At 39.5% G+C, this 22,242-nt stretch overlaps 1 protein-coding gene across 1 annotated transcript in view; it reads right to left on the reverse strand.

Moving 5' to 3' along the window:
* Positions 1 to 372: 372 nt before the first annotated feature.
* ARID4B (AT-rich interaction domain 4B) overlaps positions 373 to 22,242 on the reverse strand; it is a 194,164-nt gene continuing 172,294 nt past the window's right edge. The window contains exons 18-25 of the mRNA XM_088472505.1: positions 20,905 to 20,967; positions 16,577 to 16,661; positions 15,242 to 15,443; positions 8,202 to 9,341; positions 7,751 to 7,852; positions 4,829 to 5,041; positions 3,270 to 3,416; positions 373 to 2,439 (exon numbers count right to left, since the gene is read on the reverse strand). Of these exons, the coding sequence (XP_088328631.1) occupies positions 2,312 to 2,439; positions 3,270 to 3,416; positions 4,829 to 5,041; positions 7,751 to 7,852; positions 8,202 to 9,341; positions 15,242 to 15,443; positions 16,577 to 16,661; positions 20,905 to 20,967 (2,080 nt within the window). The 3' untranslated portion in view covers positions 373 to 2,311. The remainder of the gene's footprint in view (positions 2,440 to 3,269; positions 3,417 to 4,828; positions 5,042 to 7,750; positions 7,853 to 8,201; positions 9,342 to 15,241; positions 15,444 to 16,576; positions 16,662 to 20,904; positions 20,968 to 22,242) is intronic.

The following is a 22,242-nucleotide window of genomic DNA, read 5'->3' on the forward strand; positions in this document are numbered from 1 at the left end:
GGAAGTACACAGTCATCCTGGTATCAGAGCAACAGAAGCTCTTGGCCGTGTTTACACTGTACATCCGACAAATTTTGAATGCTTCTATCTCCGAACTTTGCTTTACACCATTACAGGTCCTACTTCCTTCAAAGACCTTAGGACTGTGGATGGGGAAGTTTGTCACACTTTTCATGAGGCCTGCCTAAGGAGAGGTTTGTTGGAGGATGATGTGTAAACAAATTCTTAAAATCCCGGGCAATGCTGGGTACTCCAGTTAGTATATATGTGTGTGTGTGTATATATATATATATATATATATATATATATATATATATATATATATATATATATATATATACACACACACTATGTAAAATGAAAAAATATATATTCACAAACTATGGCATTTTATTTCACAGGCTTATTCTTACATTTTTTTTTACAATATAATACACTGTTCACCACCTATAGTATTTAATAAATATTGTATGCCTTGTTATAAGCTAAATAGCAATTTAGCCAAAAACACTTATGGTCCAACCAAATCAGTTTTTGAAAATGAAACATGTCTTATTTAACAAAAGTAAACAAATGTTAAGGCTAACACTAAAATATCTACAAAAAACAAACATTTTATTACAATGTGAAAAGGAAAATAACATTCCAACTTACTTTGAAGATGCACTGTTATAGTCATAATTAAAACCATAAAACAATCTATTAGTTATTCTGTATTAACACTGCAATTAATTTAATAGCTTTAATTATAATTCCAAGCAATGTACTACACAAATGCCTGTCAAAGTCACAAATTACAGTTGGGGTAGCCATTTTAACAAATATCAAATATTCTATCTGAAAGTTTCATCATCTATGCAGTCATTTCCCTCCACAAATAATTTTTTATGATTTTTGTTTGTGTCAAAAAACTATAAAAAAGTCAATTGTTTTTTTTTGCATTTAAAATCAAAAGGTATTAAAAAACAAATATTGTAATGCAGACAGCATGTCTACTACCATGGTATAAACCTCTGTACAGCTCAGTAACCCATCACATTTTTCTCACAAAAAGCAATCATGTTTATATACTGAATATGGATATTTGCTCTACATGTTATGAAAGCCAAATGTAGAAACTTAAATTTTTAACACACTAAAAAACTTCTTCAGCTCATACAATATGTAAACATGAGTTGAGTTTCATTAAGAGAGTAGGACACAAATTGCATTACTAATCTTAAAACCAATCAATCTGTGCTTTATTTAAGGTATGCAAAGTCAAGCAAATGACGTCTGCAAATATGAAAACTAGTTTGCTTTTGTTAACCGGCAAAGAAATTACACTTTTAATCCAGCAGATTCTGTTATAGAGCAATATATTAAAAAAAAAAAAAAAAGAAGAAAAGGAAAACACAAGACAATTAGGGTCATTTACTAAGCGCAGCACTCTTCTACACGTTTGCAGAGGGCTTTCAGCCTACAGTATGGTGCACCTTAAATATTTCTCCAGCCTACAATATGGTGCACCTTAAATATTTCTATGTGTAGCCACAGTTTTATACTTATTCAGTAAGCTGGCACACTACCCTGTCTCGTTCACAGTTGCCCTATGTCCTTCATTTATTGTGACTATTATAGTGGTCTATGTTAAATGATTATTTTATTTTAAAAAAATCAGGGGGAATAAGAACAAATTCAATTTACACTTACTGTATTTCTTTAGTGTATCCGTGTGTGGGGTTAGGTTTGCATCCAGTAGGAAAATGAGTATAGCTGACATTTCAAATGACCCAGTTTGTGCTGTGCACAACGGAAAGGAACATACTTTGGAACAGCCTTTTACACTCTGAGCACAAGCATTGCCCTTGTAGTAAATATTAGCACCCATCAAACATACTTGTTCCATACGTGAGTGCAGCTACTGCTATGTTCGATGCAACAGATTCCATTATGCATGCAAACGCAATGGCATCATTTGTGCATGATCACAACTGTATGACAATTTGCTTGCACAGCACTTTGCAAAGGACCCATAATATATTTACTGCATAACCTTCATTTAACATACAGTAATAGCCTCCTGCTCCCACAGTGGAAGGCATCAGGAGCAAAAACAGAACTCCCCGACTAGTTGGAAACAGTTATTGCTTGAAGAAAAGCAGTTTACTTCTACTTCATAAAAAGTGCACTTAAGTGCAAGGACAACACATCAAAAATGCGATAGAAAATAGTGCCTGTCTGTTCTTGCGTTGCTGTGCAGTATAAAAAAGTCCATGGCCTCAACAAGTTGTACAATGGTAAGTGCAACGTGCATGGAGAAGTCCCTCTGTCACCTGCACTCAACTGCCATTGCATTTTGTGTTGAGGTTGATAGTGATGGCTCTGATAACGTCAACATAACAGCCGCAGTGATGGAACTTGAGGATGGTGATGAAGACATAGTAGACAGAACTGCACCTGGTAATAATAAGAGATTTGAGTTATGGCGATTACAGAGAAAAAAAAATTCTAAATGAATGAAAATAATCTTAAACACTAGAGATTTTTCCTTAACTTAATTTTCAAAACACATTAATTCAGGAAACAGTTTATGGATTTTAAATGTCTGAATAGAGCAGACATACTGCTGTGCACAAGACACTGAATATTAGCACTTTCCGTTTGTGCCAGTAACACAATTTCACCTCTCATCATAACGGCTCTCAGTTGGTAGAGGTACTAGAACTGAGGGGCAGAAGTAAGGCAATAGTATTTGTGTGTTATTATTTCACTACTGAATAACTAAATACATGCAATACACAATACTGTATAACTGATAAGAAAATGTGCAAACATTTTAGTTAAATGTTACACTGGAAATTAATGTATTGTGAATATAATATACTGTACATTTTGATTGCGGTCTGTATTCAGTAAAATATCACTGGTTCAAGAGATAAAATGTTCAGCATTTTTATTTTTGCATTACTCTTTCTGAAAGAAATCATTATGGCAGCTCCCAGTGAAAAAGACTGTATGCACAAGTCAGTAAGTAATACTATTTGCAGAAACAACTAGTACTATATTAGTATTTTATCTCAAGAAATCAGTCTATTGATTTAGTTCCAGTTACCCCAAATTGACTTCTTAATCGATTAAGGAAAGTCATTTTTGAAGCTCGGTATATAGGGTAAATTAGATTAAAGAGTAGCTGAAGTGAAGTGATTGGAATAACTAATGCTCACTAAAACATAGCAAAAGGCAAGTATAAAATGGAATGTGTTATAAAAAATAAAAAGGAAACTTACTTTCCCTCTCTTTCTTCTTAGAATGTTTCTTTCTTCTATCGATAGATGCTACTTCCGATTTTAATGAAAGATAGTGTTTCCGAAGTTCTTGAAGTTTTTCCTGAAGAAATGTAATGCGTTCTACACTTGTCATACTTTCAAGGTCCGCTGCAAATGTAATCGGAAAGATTTAAAACATTACCACGTACAGTTTGGGCAAGACAAGCAGCAGTCCTACAATGAATGCTCAATTCTCTATAAATAGCAAGATAAGTACCTTTTAAGTATGCATAATTTATCCTACTGGTCCTTCTACAAATCATTATCACCATTTCAAATCCTCTGTAGAGGGGAGAGTAGTACAGTATGCCTGGTAGACTCTCCCTCTCACACAGAGACATACACAGAGACACACACGATACCACCTCTCTCAGATTTAATTTAGATGAAGACATTTAGGATCATATCTAATTAGCCGCGGTAAATTACAGCGGCTAATTAGCTCGCCAGGGGCTATCCAATTAGCCCCAAAGTCGGCCTGACAACGGCACTTATCAGGGTTTTTTTTCGGGACCTGATGTGTCCCGAAAAATAATCCACGATAAGTGCTGTTTTTTCGCCCCAAAAAAGGCGAGAATACATATGCCGCGAGCTTATCACGGCTCCTATGTGTTAACGGGCGAACTATCCTATTAATTTGCCCGAATTAATAGGATAGGGAGAAAAAAAAATATTGGCGAAAATATCCCCGTTTTTCACCGATCACGGGGATCAATTATACCCCTTTCAGACGTACGACCCGGGAAATATCCTGCTCAGACCAGGGAATTTATCCTGTGCAAAATCCCGGGTATTTGGTCGAGACCCCCCTTTCACGCTACAGCGTCTACCCGGGAAATTCCCAGGTACACCCCTTTCAGACAATAGCAGGGTTTTTTAGATTACCTGCCTCTCCTCTGCCGTCTGCCCCTCCAAGCCTATCCCCTCTGCAGCTGCCGCTGATGAGGTCATCAAAAGGCAATTTTTCCCCTGTACTTAAAACAACCACAACTGGCTATAAAAAGTCCAGGTCTGGTTGTTCTTTTATGGGGAGACCCCACGTAATTTTTTTTAAATAAAATTAACACTTAACAAGCTTTTTATAGTAAGATACATGCATGCATCTCACTGATGTATGCATGCATCTTTGCCCAAATTAACTGCTCATGCTGAAAATGAAAGCATGAAGCAGTTCTATTCATTTGGGGCTTTGAAGTTCATTTTGAAGTGGGATTTGATGTTTAATTTGTACATGATCACACAAAATCGAACATGAAATCACTGTTGAAAATTGAACCAAATCGAAATTGATTTAGAAAAGGCTTCTAAAATCGAACTTTAGTAAATGTGGGATCTGATGAGTGATTTGTACATTCGATTTGAGGTGAGCTAAATCGATCAAATCGAATGTAAAATCGAACTTTGATAAATATACCCCATAGTATCTTAATAATATTTTAATACAACAGACTAAACAAATTAAGCCAAAATTAAATAAATAGTTAAATAAATAGTTAAATGAAGCTTGGGGGAAAACCTACACAGTTGAAAACTCCACTTGTACACTTTAGGTAAATGATCATTATATTCCTTCTGAAATGATTCTCTCTCTTTACTCTTCACGTATTTTGCCGGAGAAGACATTCCAGATGATATTTTGGTATGTTTTGGTGTTACACCAGAAAACGACTTTGAAGACTGAAGCTTTGAAAGGCTTTCACCACCAGAAAGCTCCTCACTGTCACTGGTATTAGCTACAGGCAGAGGGGAAAGAAACAACTGCAGTTATAACCAAACGTCACAATTTATGTGTATATTATGGAGATGTTAAATATAATGAACACAGTAAGTTAACATTATTTACTTTACCACACACTCGCATCCACATATTTGGCACACCAACAAAAATCAGTGTAACAAGACACAACATAAGCTAACATGACACAAAGGGCCATCCGACCACTTATTACTGCAATTACAGTCCTGAAGCATTTCCAGATATAATTGTATTGCTTAAGTCAAATCTTCTCAAAAGAATTCTCTCTCTACATTTCCTCTCATATATACAGTAGCACAATAAAATTGCTAATGACGACACTGACCGTCTCCTGTCCTTAGACCTTACATTCAGTTATCCTACCATATCCACTTCCTGCAAAATAACTCCTAACCAAACCCCCATTGAAATGCCTAAGGGAAAGAAAGTCATAACTGGCAAATTATTCAATTCTTTACAATTAAGAAAAAAAAAATAATCAAGAGAAAAGAGACCAGAGTACCCAACAAACTAATTCATCATCTGTCTACAATATTCCCCCAAACACAGTAATGATGTTGTCATTATTCAACAAACTTAAATGAAAGAAATAGGGAAGAACTCCACGCTGACATACCACAAGGGGTCCATACACTGAAATCAGAGATCACTTCTCTTGGTTAAAGAACCGGCTAAGTACATCCAAAGTGGCTTGATATCAACAAAAAGTGGAATTTTACCTTCTTCAAATCTATCAGGATAACACTTAATTCCAAATTGTAAGACAAAACAAAGCTAAATGGAAAAATATAAGAACAACAGGTATCCTGGAAACAATTTACATAATTGACATGGCCCAATATTCAAATAAAGTATTTCTACAACTTATGCAACTCCTCAACACCATATAAAATAATAGCCTTTAGACTCAGAGCTACAAAAGCCCATGAAACATTGGGCTCATTAAAAACTCAAATTGTATTCTACTCTAGAATCCCGATGCCATTTGAAAGAAGTTTCAAAAATACTACACCAATTTGTATAATTTACCATATCGCCCATCATCTACTGACACTACTGCAGAAACTCTAATTGGTAAGTTCCTCTCCAAGGTTACATTTTCTAAAATGTTCTGCTTAGTCTGAATTCTTCAGTAAAGTGGTTTGGTATAAACACAACATATACAGTAGGTCTTTATTATTGAGAGAAAAAGCTCATCTACATGAGGTTTCATAAGCTGCTATTGTAAATACATTTTTATAGGTATCTGTAAACTAAAGACATCAAAAGGTTATTGGCAATTAACACAAGTAGCACTTGAGGCTCACTTTCTACACACCACTAAATAATGGACTTGGGGCCTGATTCAGACCCACTCGTGAGCGGCTGTCCGCTCGCAAGTGGGTCGATGGTCTGCACTGAGCATGCGCACGACGGAGGGAGCTCCGTCGTGCGCATGCGCCAGACACGACGAGCGAAGGACTTTCCTTCGCTCGTTGTGTCCGATCAAAGGGGGCGTGCTGTCAATGTTGATTGACAGCACGCCCCCTTTGGTGGGCGTGCCGGGGGCGTGCCTCCCTGACGGGGGCGTTCCCAAGGGAACGCCTCCCGTCAGAAGCCGGCCCACTGACATCACTAGTGATGTCAGTGGGAGTGATTTTGGCTCTGATAGAGCCAAAATCACTCCGGAGCTTGCGGTTGAAAACCTCAACCGCAGGCTCCGGCTCGCAATTTCGATGGTCGCGATGGTCACGACCATCGCGGCCATCAAAATGCACGCTCGTATAGCCTGTGGGTGGTGACCCACAGCTATACGAGCGTCCAGGAGGACGCTCCATGAAAATGGAGCCCGGCCCTCATGCAGAGCGTGCGCTCTGCTCAGAGCGTACGGCTCTGAATGAGGGCCTTGGTCTTTCAAGTGGATTGGGTATGAAATACCAGCGGCTGAGTAGCCCTCTCCCCATCCCAACCCTCCCTTAGTGCTGCCTAACCCTAACCAGCACCCCCTTCCCCGCAGCTAAGACTTACCTGGCTTCGCTGTCTTATGTCCGGACTCCGATGCAGGTATCCTGATCCCCAAGGAGGCTGCGGCGGCTGTATTTTGCCGGGAGGCGGGATTGCGGTGTCGGTTTATCGGCGGCCGGCATCCCGTCCGCCGGCAATATAACTACATTCCCTTTCAAGTAACTCAAGATCAGATGGGTGTTTCCAGTACTGTAAACTATTTGAATGATGTATAAATTGATATGTTGTACAATAATGTACAAAACATTTTTATTAAGACTAATTAAAATGTGAATGACCTATATTTACTTATTAACCAACAACTCCTTTTGGCTCAGACCTACTGATTTTGATCACGGTTGATCAACACAGGTATTATTTTTCATAAACTATAACATTTTGGCAGAGGCTACATGAAAGTTTAGTCAAATGTATGTATGTATGTATGAATGTATGAATTGGTACAATAATCAGCTAATTTGAAAAAGTTTCTTTTGTGATGTAAGCTCTACAGAAATAGGTCCATACATGTACAGTGTACAGAATGCTAATCTTAAGGTCCACTATATGCACAAACAACAAAGGATGTATCAGGACAGGAAAACCTGTTACAGTAGTTTCTTATTTCTGTTTGTATATTCTATTTCAGAAAATCTAAAAAAAAAAAAAAAAATCATTCCATAGAAAGTTAAAAATCACTTACTAGTTTTCCTCTTATGATTCACAGATTTGTGATTTCGCTTTACTTTTTTCACAGTGCAGTTTTCAAAATGATCACAGTCATCGTCTGCAAGTCTTTTTTGACCTATTGTAATAAGAGAAGTTCAAAACAAATAAGACAAATATCACGGTGGAAAAACAACAATCCATGCAATAAAGAAAAGGTTCATAAAGGTTTCTTTTTGCTACTTAAGTTAAGTAGCAAAGATTCATAAATACTCTACATTCTGTGTTAGGATTAATCTTTAGAAGAGTTTATCGGATATGGCTTGTAATGTACATTGCTTTTTTCTGATGGCAGAACTGTATATCCTTCACCCACACACTTGTCCCCCCTCAATGCGTCATCTGTCCGGCATCAGCAAACTTGACTTCTACTGTGTGGAAACAGCAGTAATTAATAGAATACAAATTTGACTTTAGTAATCACTTACTTTTATCTTTACTCTCAGTTTCCAGGTGGTTACTACTACTAGAACTGATGCTAGCATCAAATCCTGTAGGAGAAAGATTTCCTTCAAACTGGAGGTCTTGTAGTTCACAAGTAACACTATCCACTTCAATTGTGCTATTTGTCTCACTCTTCACACTTTCAACTTCTTCCCGATTTGGTTCCACATTTTCCAAACTCTCAAGCATTGATTGCGGTCTTCTATACTCACTTAGAGATGAAGTGGACTCTGGTGTTGTGGGAGGTGTATTCAGCACAGAATTGCTGCCACTACTGGGCAATTCTTTTCTCTCACCAAATTCAACCGTTTTATCATCAACTGGTTTCAATTCAATGGCATCAGTTATCGGTTTGAGAAATTCTGCTGACAAATCTCTAGTTTCATCATTGATTGGCTGAACAGCTGAATCAGGAGAACTATCATCTAGATGCATGTGAGGTGGAGATGCAGCTCCTTCTGTATCAGAATCAGAAAAAAGTTCTTTCAAGGTTTTTTTAGGCCACTGTCCTTGAATACTTGACCAAACATCTTTGTGGTCTTTGGCCCTGGGCCTTTCTTCAGAATAATTCGGCATCTTCATTTTTTTATCGTGTACATCTGGTAAACTTTTATAGAAACTGGGAGCTCGCAAGGTTTTCTTCTTGTCATCCAAACTGTTACATTTTTTAGTTAATGACGATTTTGGTTTGGGCTGTTCCTCATCATCAGAGGATGTTATGGTATCAACATTAAATCGATCAATTGTCTCTTTACACTTTGTACTTTCATCTTTTACGCTGGAAGTTAAAGGCTTGCCACATTCTATAAGTTTTCGTTTACCACATTTAAACTGTGATTTGGCCACCTTATCTACAAAGTCTTTTACAAGCTTCTTTCTCCTTGGAGACTCCAATTCAGAGTCTGTATCATCTGAAGACTCCTCCTGCTTCACAGAGGAGTGTTTTAGATCTCTTTTTTTATCTTTTATGCTAAAATAGTTTTCTTCCATTCCTGAAACAAGCTTTCCTTCTGCTCTAGAAGTCAAATCACTCTTAATATGACTCATATTAAAGTCTCTTTCGCCTTTATTCATATTCTGGCAACTTTCATCTGTTTCACTGTCATCTGCAGAATTTTCAGTAGCTGTAAACAGAGTTTTGAAACTATTTATGAATCGCAAATAAAAATGACCAATGTATACAAGTAACAAAGAAAAAATTAAATCCTGTTTATATGGCTTTAATGAGGCTCGTGTGATACATGTGACATGTGCAGGACTGCTTATACACCTAAGGTTTAAAAGTCCTAAGAAAGGTTTAAGGTGCTAAAACACAATTATATAAAGACATTTAATGGAATGGTATGTGCTGCTCCAAATTATTTGTTTAAACTGTTAAAAGATTGGCATAATGTTAATTTATCTGTGGCTGATATCGATAAGGAATCCTTGATTTAAAGTGGTAGGAGGCTAGATTTTATCGGTACTTTTTCATAATGTGCCTCTCAACATTTGTCTACATCATGTTAACCTAGGTAGTTTGCATAAAGCAGACATTAGAATATGCATCTTGATGTGTGCTGGGCAAATAATCCACACAGACTTTGTAAATGAGTCTGTAGAAGAGATGATACAGTTGATATTCTATGTAGACAAAATGTTATTGTGAGGCTACTGCAGAAATGAGAAGATCAAGATCTTCTATTATAGAGTGCCTAGAAGGCAATCACATAAAAAAATAAGGATAATACGAATCATATTACACAATATCAAATGACACAAAAGCAACTTAGAAAAATAATTCAGATGCTGAAGCAGGTTTGGCATACATTGCAACTAGAAACAGTTAAGAAGTATTACAAATATCAAATAGAAAAAAATTATTCTAGATGAGTACTAGGGAAAATTGTTATGAACCGTCAAAAGGTCAACTAAATGGATTAAGAAATCTGCAGTTGCCACTGCACGCACATGTTATTTTAGAATTTAAAACCTTGCTCTTAGGTTATACTCAAGGTATTCTCTAGAAACACTCATCTTGTAGGAAAGCATACTTCCTAAACAAGACCATTTCACTTTCCATTAGATTGGAGAGGGACGAGACAGGAGTTGGTATGGTTAGTTAAGAGCAGTTTACAGTAGTCTAGGCGAGAGATGAGGAGAGCCTGAATACAAGTTTTAGTAGCTTCCAGGGTGAGAAAGGGCTGAAATTACTACAGATCCTGGAAACATTAACGTTATTTGTAAATGGTGGATTTGGGAGAGGGGACGAAATGTCAGATGAGAGGGCCAAAACCAAGGATGACAACCAGACAACAAACTTGGGGCACAGAGAAGAGGGAATTGTTATTAACAGAGAGGGAAAAAGGGTGGGATGAGAGGGGACCATGGTAAGTTGAAAAATTATGACTTTGGAAATACAAAATTTCAGGAAACTATGTTATATCTGGGGCAAGAAAGCCAATAAACAGCAGGTAACACATGGGAGAATCAGAGTGGAGAAATCAAAGAGATATCACTGAAAGTTGCTACTGTGAGCTATTTGTTTTCAATATATTTTTAAATTAAAAACCTGTGTGGACTTGAACATACAGTATTCATGTTATGACATCCATCCCATGCTTCCTTTTTTGTACCAAATAACATTATTACGGGCATTGTGAGATCAAGGTTTCCAGTGAAAAAGGTTACTGTACGCAGAAAACCAGAACACATAGGACAAGTAAAAGCAGTTGGGGAAGATATATAGGCACTACAGCCCAACATAATATAACGCAGCACAGCTAGAATTGTATTATTTGAAGTACGCAGCCTATCAACTTGGTAGAACCCAGTATCGTCAATGAAACAATACATGAAATATATTCATGTGACCACACTTATGTCTATGAAATGTTGGCACCTAGTAAACTGATTAACAACATCCTCATAAATATTACTGCAGACCACAATATGGCAACATACACTGACAAGTCCACATTACAAAATATGAATAACTAACACTGACAAGTCCACATTACAAAATATGAATAACTAACTATGAAAAACAAATACAGACTGTCAGTTTTTTTTTCTTTTAAATACATTTTTTTTCTTTTAAGATCCCCAATTACACCAATTTAGATTTGTTATGGGCCTCTTGACTGGGAACTTCTTCTGCTGTATCAGGTACTTGGATAAATGCGGGACTCCACCAACCAAATGTGCTCCCTAATTTCAAGCTTTGTGTTCAATCGTACCCACTTGCCCAAACTGTGTCACAGTGCAAGTTCTGTGTAATATTACATATATTAAAGTTCCAGAATAGTTAATGGACCAAACATCGCTATGCACCATTTAGAAAAGCATAACAAAAACAGATCTAAAATAAGCAGAATTATCATTTGAAAGTTAATACCACTATCGTCCTGCTCTAATATCAATATTAGGGCAGTAACTGACGACAATAGATCACAAGTGGCTGATAGGTACTGTATAATGATAACAGGCATTTCTTTTAGTAGTAATAAGATGAGGATATTGGAATATGGGTTGAGAATGTAGACGTGGCATTGGTGGAATGTAGCAGGCTCATGAAAGAAAGGTGCTAGACAATACAGAGGCAAACTTCAGAACTAGTAAAGAGAAGAGCTCAAGATCTGATACACAGCAATAGTGCCAAGTATACTAGCAGTGGTCGAGATCAAGCCAGGATTTGGTACACAGTAATAGAGACAAAGTTGGTCAGAGGTGGTCAAAGTCAAGGAGGATTAGGTGGAAGTACAGTAAAAGGAAACATGATGGCATGCTCAATAATTAGTGAGGTGATTGTGTGTATTGCAAATAAGTGTTAAGAGGGATGAGAAGCTGATGAGAAACCAGAGATGGTATCTGCATCACCTGACTGTATTTTGTGTGTGTAGCCACCAGCCCCGTATCAGGCTGACAGTGCGCCCTGTACCGTATTGCTGCCCGCCCCCTTCCTCACTCCCCCTTAGCACATATCATTACCGTCAGGGGGTGGATGGAGGGCGGGGTTCTTCATAGCAAGGCAACTGCTGCACTACGAGTAGCAGTGCAGGTCTCTCCCTGCAAACTCCCGAAGCTGGCCAGTTTGTGGCTGGTGAAATTGTTGGATTCTGCCGTTTGGCAGCACCAGCAGCACTGCCCACCTTATGGCCCTGGTAGCCTATATATGGTCACAACCCTTATGGTCTATTTTACAGATTTAAACCATAGAAAAAGAAGAATCCTCTGTAGTGGACTTAAGGTGGCCACACACATGGCGAACTGCACACGATCAGCCGATGTGTACGATTTCCCTTGAAACTCTCCCCGGCAGCTCTGCACACGATTTGGTGTCCGATCTTCAAACGATCTCTCCTGCATCCAGACTTTCACAGTGCATCGTGTCCTACATTATCAGATCTGCCCTACTGCACGGCAGATCTGACGATGCGATGTGCGACCAGTGGGGACGCGCATCGCATCGTGATCGGGGACTCACGATTTACTCAGGATTTGGCCATATTTTACACGATCTGTCGTTCCAATGTGTTGGAATCGGTCAGATCGGGTAAAATATCGCTATATGTGTTGCCAGCATTAGGCTTTAAATGTATGAGAGTGGGAATGTTACATATTCATACATTTAAGTAAGCAACTATGTTGCATTAAATAATAGCAATAATAAATGGTCATATCGGATACCGCAGCCAGCAAGTAAAATTCTAATGGAATTAGCTTCTGAGTATTACAAACTGGTTTTACTTGTAAATAAATTCAAGAATTCATCGAGTAAGACTATGATGCGTACAATGTGCTTCTGCCTTTGCGGTCTTATTCTATATATTTTACTGTGGTGTCTGCTACGCACATCTGCATGTTCTCAAGACTATACAGTAATGATCTCTCTGGCAAATAAAGGCAGAATACTGTAAAGAACATCAGAGTCCAATTGTTAATGAAATCTCTCTCAGAAAGTCTCTGGTTTAGGGGTCTGTGTGTTTGCTCGGCTAATCTCTTGAACCACTGGAATGATTTGATGAGGTTTTCACTATTCTATACAGCATTGGTCAAGGAAGGTTTAGGTGTATGAACCATTCATCTGTGACAAAAGGGAGCCGAGCAGGGACAATTTTAGTGAAGCAAAAAAAGAATTTTGCACAAAGCTGCTGGCCTGGGTTCTGAATCAGCAAGAGACAGTAGGGCAGATGTATGAAGCTCTGGGAAGTAATAAAGTGCAGAGCTGATAAACGACCAACCAATCAGCTCCCACTCCCAATTGTCATTTTTCAAACACAGCCTGTAACATGACATTTGGGAGCAGAGTGGCTGGTCGTTTATCCCTCTGGACTTTATCACTTTCCAGAGCTTCATACATCTGTCCCAGTGAGAGCCAATCAGAGATAACAATGTGCCATGTTGCTTAGCAGCAGCCTAAAGAGGGGAGGAAGCCAGGGACTGAGTAGTACCACATTTCAGGCAGACAGAGTGAGAGACAGCCTCCAACTAGCCCAAGAAGATGCCCTGATGCAGACACAGTAGACAGGAAGGAGCCAGGGGAGGCATAGCTATCAGAAATAAAAAAAAAAACAAAAAAGGACAACCATCGGACTGCTACCATCAAATGGTAAAACCACTACCATCGGAACGAAAACATTGATGGTTAGTAACCATCGGATTCTGATGTCCATCCCTACTCTGAACCTGCAGGGGACTCCGGCCACCACTCCTGCACCGTACCTCTCCAGCGTGATGTTCCCACTCAGCCACACACCCTCGGTGAACATGTGGCAGCTCCCATGGAAGTCAGCACTGTTCTCAGACAGGGGCACCACGACGAGGAAGCTCAACAGGAACACTAGCAAATACAGGGTATATTGTGCAAAGAGAACAAGGCTGCGGAAATATGCACAAGTGGCCCAGTCCCAGGGACATGCTTCTGATAATGCTTACAGTAGCTGCAATACAAATCTCTCATTCATGATATTAATCCCCTTCCCAGCACATCCCAGTGGCCGGTCCCCAGAGGCAGTAGTAGGGGGGTTGTGGTGACATTGGTAAGATGCAGGGGGCAGGAGTGAGAAGCATGGGGTTGTGGTGAGATGCAGAGGCTTGTGGTAAGATGCAGGGGTATGTGGTAAGAACCAGTGGCAGGAGTGAGAAGCAGGGGCGTGTGGTAAGATGCAAGGGGCTGTGGTGAAATATAGGATACTGTTGTGAGATGCAGGGGACTATGGTGGCATGGCGTAGGCTGTTATGAGATGCAGGGGGCTGTGGCAAGATGAACTTGCTTCAGTGCGAAGTCAGGGCAGGTCGCTCGTTAATTATAAAAAGAAAGGAATAATGTTTAAATGAAAAATCAGTAGGATAAGTATTCCGTTAAAGAAAGTTGTAGAATGTAGCAGTGGTATTGTTTTATTTAAATTATGTTAATTAACTAGAGGGTCCATTTGTAAACCTTAATGCTGGGAGAGAAATGCATTAAAGGTTGGGTTTGAAATCCCAGCGTGCAGCACAAAAACACCATGAAAATGCAGGAAACCTACACTTTATAAACAGACTTTTTCCCCATTAAAGGGATTGAAACCATCCGATATACTAAGCAGCAGGTTTTAAAATCAATGCAAAAAACACCCAAGAATAGGAGTTGCCATTGAGAGATGTTTTGTGGGAATAATAATTATTGTTCAATTTAAATTGCTTCAGGACATGTTGGTGCTTGCAGTACCACAGGCGCCAGCATAAACAGAAATAATACAAACAAGGCATAGAAGTCGGCTTACGCGCCCACGACACAGATCAGTTCCATGCATCCACATGGCTCTGGCCATTACACCACCCAGGAACACCCATTTCACTGAAATAATGCTCCGTCAATGGACATAACAAACGTATAAATTCTGTCCATGTGCACAAATCTCCGATGCAGGTATAGTCAATGATCTCTTTCTACAACGCATGTGTAGTATGCAGAGACCTGTCTGCACTGCCATTTGTATCTGACAGGATCAGGCCCAAAAGGTCATCAATGATCTTAAATGTAGCATTTCTATATATTTACCTTGAAGACCATTCAAAATAGAAGTAATTTCTAATGGTTTCAGGGGACCTTGACTAGAGGTTTTACTTTCTGGAGAATCAAAGGGTAATTCATTATCCAGGTCGCAAGGCTGGAACAGAGGTCTTGAGAAGAGTCTGCATTGCTTGGGGCAGTTTTCATCTTTTTCCATCTTCGATCTGTTGTGATCTGTATCCATTTTATTCTGTAAGGCATATTGAGATAAAACCATAATAAAACTATAATAAATAACTGTTCGGTCATATAATAATTAGCTGAAAGTGCTAGTCAGGAAATATACATAGCCCATAAAAGACTGTAGCAGTACAAAAACATTCATTCATAATAGTTTTAAAGAAAACAATAAAAACGTGCAAAATATTGGCTATCCTGTAAGAATCGGAATACATACGGGATACCAGCGTTCGGGATCCCGGCGGTCAGAATCCCGACAGAGTTAGAATACAGACACTTGTTGGTAGGTATTCTAACTCTACCCTAACCCTCCCTCCACGGTGTCTGAACCTAACCTCCCCCTAGTACCTAACTCCAACACCTAACCCTCCCCCTAACCCCAGTACTTACCTGTACTGGGATCCCAGTGGCCAGTATGCTGGCGCCGGCAATCCGACTAGTGTCAGGATTCCAGTATCAGCATTCCGAGCACCAGAATCCCAGCGGTCGGGACATTGCCTGCATCCCCAAGAATCAATACGGACCTTACATGCAAACTAACATACTATATACACAAAGACAACGAAAATCTTATTACAGCAGAACATTTTTTCATTCTGAAAACCAAAAACCATCAACATTAGTGCTGTAGGTTAGCAATAATTCTGATTATCAAGCAGAAAAAATAAATCTATTCATGGTGATACCAGCTTGCCAATAAAACATATGCGGTCTCCTGTGTACTAAAGCTAGGTACACACTGTAGTGTCAGGCATTCGTTCCGACATCGGAAAGAGTGCCCGTCAAGAGTGATTGTGCGTCCACACTGGACGACTTTAATGAATGTAACGATCACTGTTACATCATTCAGTAACAATGCACTGGCCGCTAGCGATATCGCTAGGTTTGATGAGCCGCACATATATATCATTATGAAACGGCATATCGACCCGACATCGCTCCAGTGTGTACCCAGCTTTACTGTAGGCAACCACTGGAAGTATGTCATTATAAGGGAGTGCTGATGACAATGCTTCTTATCAGTAGTTTTCTTATACTGTAGATGTCAATAGAATGTAAATGATTGATTCACAAAGGTTACATGATTCCAGAATTATGTTTAAGACTAATAAAGCTTTAGTTAACATACATTTAAAACAATACCTTAATTTTTCTTCTATGTTTTATTTTTGGTACGCTTTTATCCGCTGGTCTGATGATCTTATCGGTTTTCATAAACTCATCATATCTAAATAAAGAGAAAAAATAAAGCATTTATTTCAACACCAAATTATAATTAGAATAAACATTCCAAAGGACTTAAGCTATGCACAAATGCTGCTATTTAAATTGGAAGTTAAGCTGTTATGGACATAATGTCCAGCACATTATAGCATGTTGTGGAACTGAACATACACATATCAATTTATATCTGGTTGCCTTTGGCTAAAGAGGCTGCTTGGCTCTGCTATTATTTCCATAGGTTGCAAGGAGCAGGTTTTTCTTGTATCTTAAATTGCATTGTTAGCTGTAACTTTTGTTGCAGGACTTACCTTAGTGCTCCTAGTTTGAAAAAAATAAAAAAAAATTTTAAATTATATTTTTCCGTATTATATCTTTGGAGTATTAGGCAGAAGATATCCCTCTTTTCTGTGAATATATGGCAGGATCGCACAATTTCCCAGGTTACAGGAGGTAAGAGTATTTCCCTTCCGGTATTACCTTCTAGCGCTAAAACTTCTAGGTGTAGGCCTTTCTGTTTCTGGGAAAGTCTCAGGCTATGTCCTCCAAGGGACAGTCAGGGGCCTATAGAAGGATATGTCAGGCGTCGCATGGCCATATCAACTAGATGTTCAGAAACCAACTTATGTCTTTAGTCTTTTGAGGGTAATTACATCCAAATCAGGTTAACAGTGTAGGAATTACAACGGTTTCTATATGTGCCTCCCACTTTTTAACGGGCCAAAAGTAATGGGACAAACTAAACAATCCTAAATCTAACTTTCACTTTTTAATACTTTGTTGCAAATCCTTTGCAGGCAATTACAGCCTGAAGTGTGGAACGCATAGACATCACCAGACGCTGGGTTTCATCCCTGGTGATGCTCTGCCAGGCCTCTACTGCAAATGTCTTCAGTTCCTGCTTGTTCTTGGGGCATTTTCACTTCAGTTTTGTCTTCATCAAGTGAAATGCATGCTCAATCGGATTCAGGTCAGGGGATTGACTTGGCCATTGCATAACATTCCACTTTCTAGCCTTAAAAAACTCTTTGGTTGCTTTTGCAGTATGCTTCGGGTCATTGTCCATCTGCACTGTGAAGCGCCGTCCAATGAGTTCTGAAGCATTTAACTGAATGAGCATATAATATTGCCCGAAACACTTCAGAATTCATTCTGCTGCTTTTGTCAGCAGTCACATCATCAATAAATACAAGGGAACCAGTTCCATTGGCAGCCATACATGCCCACGTCATGACACTACCGCCACCATGCTTCACTGATGAGGTGGTATGTTTTGGATCATGAGCAGTTCCTTTCCTTCTCCATACTCTTCTCTTCCCATCACTCTGGTACAAGTTGATCTTTGTCTCATCTGTCCATAGGATGTTGTTCCAGAACTGTAATGGCTTTTTTAGATGTTGTTTGGCAAACTCTAATCTGGTCTTTCTGTTTTTGTGGCTCACCAATGGTTTACATCTTGTGGTGAACCCTCTATATTCACTCTTGTGAAGTCTTCTCTTGATTGTTGACTTTGACACATATACAGCTACCTCCTGGATAGTGTTCTTGATTTGGCCAACTGTTGTGAAGGGGTTTTTCTTCACCAGGGAAATAATTCTTCTGTCATCCACCACAGTTGTTTTCCGTGGTCTTCCGGGTCTTTTGGTGTTGCTGAGCTCTCCGGTGCGTTCTTTCTTTTTAAGAATGTTCCAAACAGTTGATTTGGCCACACCTAATGTTTTTGCTATCTCTCTGATGGGTTTGTTTTGAGTTTTCAGCCTAATGATGGCTTGCTTCACTGATAGTGACAGCTCTTAGGATCTCATATTGAGAGTCGACAGCAACTGATTCCACATGCAAATGTCACACCTAGAATCAACTCCAGATCTTTTACCTGCTTAATTGATAATGAAATAACGAGGGAATAGCCACACCTGTCCATGAAATAGCTTTTGAGTTGATGGTCCCATTACTTTTGGCCCCTTAAAAAGTGGGAGGCACATATAGAAACCGTTGTAATTCCTACACCGTTCACCTGATTTGGATGTAATTACCCTCAAATTAAATCTGAAAGTCTGCAGTTAAAGCACATCTTGATTGTTTCATTTCAAAGCCATTGTGGTGGTGAATAGAGGCCAAAATATGAAAATGTTAGAACTCAGCCTCCCTATGTTCTGCCAGTTTCACCATGGGATCTGAATATGTTTTTTTTGGAGGTGTTACATCAATCTTCTTTCAAAACTTTTCAGGCAGCAGACGTAAGGTGGCTTATGTGGAAAGTTGCTTTTTGTCAGCTATAGCCTCTGCAAGGAAAGTCTCTGAGCTGGCAGCGCTCTCTTGTAAATCTCCATTGTTTTATTTTTTACCATGATATGATGGTTTTGCTTACATGCAGTCTTTTCATCTGAAGATGGTTTTGAGTTTTTATATCAAATCAGGAGATTGTTTTGCCAGTATTTCGGCACTCAAATTGTTCAGAGGGGAATTCTTCTCTTCATTTCTTTGATGTGGTCAGGGCATTGCACATTTGTGTGCAGCGGACTGCTTCTTTTTGCAAGACAGTCTTTTAGCTTTATTTGAAGCTCACAAGCAATTTTGCCCGGCTTCCAAGCAACCTTTTGCTGGTGGATTAGATCTACTATTAGACAGGGTTCTTTGTCTGTGGGACAGCTGGTTCCAGATCCTATCAGGGCACATTCTACAAGGGCTGTGAGCAGCTCTTGGGCAATGCGGCTACTTGGAACTCTGTGCACACCTTTGCAAAATGTTACAGATTCCACACTTTTGCTTTTAAAGTCATCAGTTATGGTCGGACACAGCATTACCAGGACATACTCCTCCCTCTTGGACTTGCTTTGGAAACTCCCATTGTTTTCATTGTTCTCCAGATAGGACAAAAGAGGAAACTAAATTTTATACCTTCACTTAAAATCAATTCCTTCATTCCATCTGGGGGACTCTGGGCTCTCTCCCTGTTGTTACTTTTGTTGTGCATGATGCACGATTGTCCTCTATCAGGCTTTGGAAGAGTAAAACTGAGATGGAAGGGTTTAAGATGAAGGGGAGATTCAGTCTCAATTATCTATTTCGTGCTTAGGGCTCAATTCAGACACGCTCGCTAGATGCGTATGTAAATTCAGCAAGGCAGGTGATCGCACGGCAAGGCATTAGCACGCCCACTATGTCTTAGAGTGCAATCGCATTGTGTATGCAGACGCCCACTTGCACATGTCATCTCCAGGAAGTGTATGCAACCATCAGTACCATTGGATGCGATCGCAGCATTTGTGGTTGACCATACCCTGCCACAAGCACTGCGAGTACTTCAGTGTAAATTTCAGCCAAGTGACGTGTACTATGACGCTGCCTCTTAATTATGCATGCCTCTGACACTCGGGCACGCCTGCGTTCACACCTCCACTCCCCCGTTTCTAGCGGCCAGCCAGTCACCACCAACAAACGGCTTCTCCTGTCCCTCAATCAGCCGGGCAGTCTATGTGCAGCAAGCGAATGCTTCCCGATCGCTCGGCCTGGTTCGCTCACTGCGATGCATATGTATGCGCAGATTGCAAAAATCGGCTGGCTGCATGCGAACGCATCCTAACGAGCGGGTCTGAATCAGGCACTTAGTGCCTACACCTCAGCCTTCCAACTTAACCAATTGTTTCCAGTGTCCCCCAGATGGACTCTTTTTTTGGGCAATTTTTTTATTTGATTTTCCCAATATCACATGTGTGTGCTGTAATGGTCAAAGGGACTTAAAAAACAAACAAAACGATAGGTGGAAAGCTGACCATCAAGGAAACTAGACAACCCACCTTGTTAAAGGATGAGTAAATAAAATAAATAGCTCAAGGCTGAAATGCTCATTCCAGGAGGTGATGCCATAGAGCAGTTGTTCTTAAACTTGGTCCTCAGAACCCCACATGGTTCACGTTTTTCAAGTCACCTAGTTGGTGCACAGGTATAGTCATTACTCATTGACACATTTTAAAATATCCACAGGTGGAGCTAATTATTTTACTTGCGATTCTGTGAGGAAACCTGGAAAACATGTACTGTTTGGGGTCCTGAGGACAGAGTTTGAGACCCTGTTCAATAGAGTAAAATTGCTCACATTTACCCATTAATCTATTATATTGAAGTTGGTTGACCTAACATACAATATGTAAATGTTATTTACATTAAAAAAGGGTGAGATGTTGGCCTTTGAATTACTGCTTTGAAGGTTTAACCAAACCACTCAATAAAAGGAACAATCATGTATTTACCGAGGTGTACTTTGGATTATTGGGCTGCACTTTTTAGACGAAAGAGAAGACTCCATTTCACACCTGGAAAGCAGACAAAGAATACTAGTTTAAGAATCCAAACAACTGAGAAAGCATAGGGCTTAACCCAAACAATATATTAATGACTGCATAAAAAATATATTGCAGCCAGGGGGTTCCATATAAAGGTGAGTATGAAGTAGAAACTATGGGTCAAAGGTCTCTTAACATGGTTGTAAATTTTTTCTTAAACGTTACATAAAGGATACAACTACCTTTGCCTTATGTTAAAGACCAAGCACAGTACTTTACTCGGTTCTCGGACAGTGAAATATGATGCCTGAGTGACCATATGGAATTATCTGTAATTGTGGGCAGCATTCTGTCACAGTCCTGACCAATACTACCCTTACTGATAGCTACATCACATAGACTGTTATATATGTCATTGTAAATTATGTGTTCAATCAGCTGTGGGCTACCAGACCAGTTATGTAAATAAGCAAATGTTAATCAATGATAATTACATTTCCATTGCTACCCTAACAAATGGTTTAATCCTTAGTCAGGTGAGTAGAGACAGGAACGTATATAGTGTAATTGTCCCTTCTTTCATTGTCTCTGAGCAACTTTAAAAGCTGCCTCTTAAAATATTGAAACACATAACATGGGAGGTAATATTGTGGTCTGACATTAAGTACTTCAAAGTAATTAAAATGTTGGTCAGTATAAATTGTTTATACCCTCCTTAGACTCCATGGCAGCCTTAGCAAATGGGATACAAAAGCAATAACCCAGTATAGCAAACACTAATCAATCCAGGCATAGAAAAATCATTTATTGTTTGAATAAGGCCAGAGTCTAGATGGTCACAATGCCATCTCCGGATTCCCGACGGTTAAAATTCCTATGCATGTTGGTGAGTATTCTAACCCTAAACCTGACCCTAACCCCCCCTCCCGCAGCCTAATCCTAACCCTCACCATCCCCTTTGGCAGCCTAATCCTAACCGACCCCTCACGCAGTCTAACTTTAACTCTAATATTGACCCGAATACTAACCGTCGGGATACTGGAGCCAGTATTGTGATGACCATTGGAATTCTGACCGCCAGGATCCTGACTACATCCAATTTGAAAAAGAAATAAAGCAATGACCACCCCGTTGCTTTGCATAATTTGCTGAAGCCTAAGCCGTATGTATCCAGGAGGTTTCCATCATCATTGTGGAATGCGCTTTCAGTAGTAAGTAGCTTTAGCAAATCACATCCATTTCTCTTAGGAGTCTCATCTTGCAAGAAATCCTTATACAAAGGTTGCATTTGATGAGACCATACAG

Source organism: Taudactylus pleione, unplaced genomic scaffold (assembly GCF_031769625.1).
Source record: "Taudactylus pleione unplaced genomic scaffold, aTauple2 ptg000125l, whole genome shotgun sequence".
Lineage (NCBI taxonomy): Eukaryota > Metazoa > Chordata > Amphibia > Anura > Myobatrachidae > Taudactylus > Taudactylus pleione.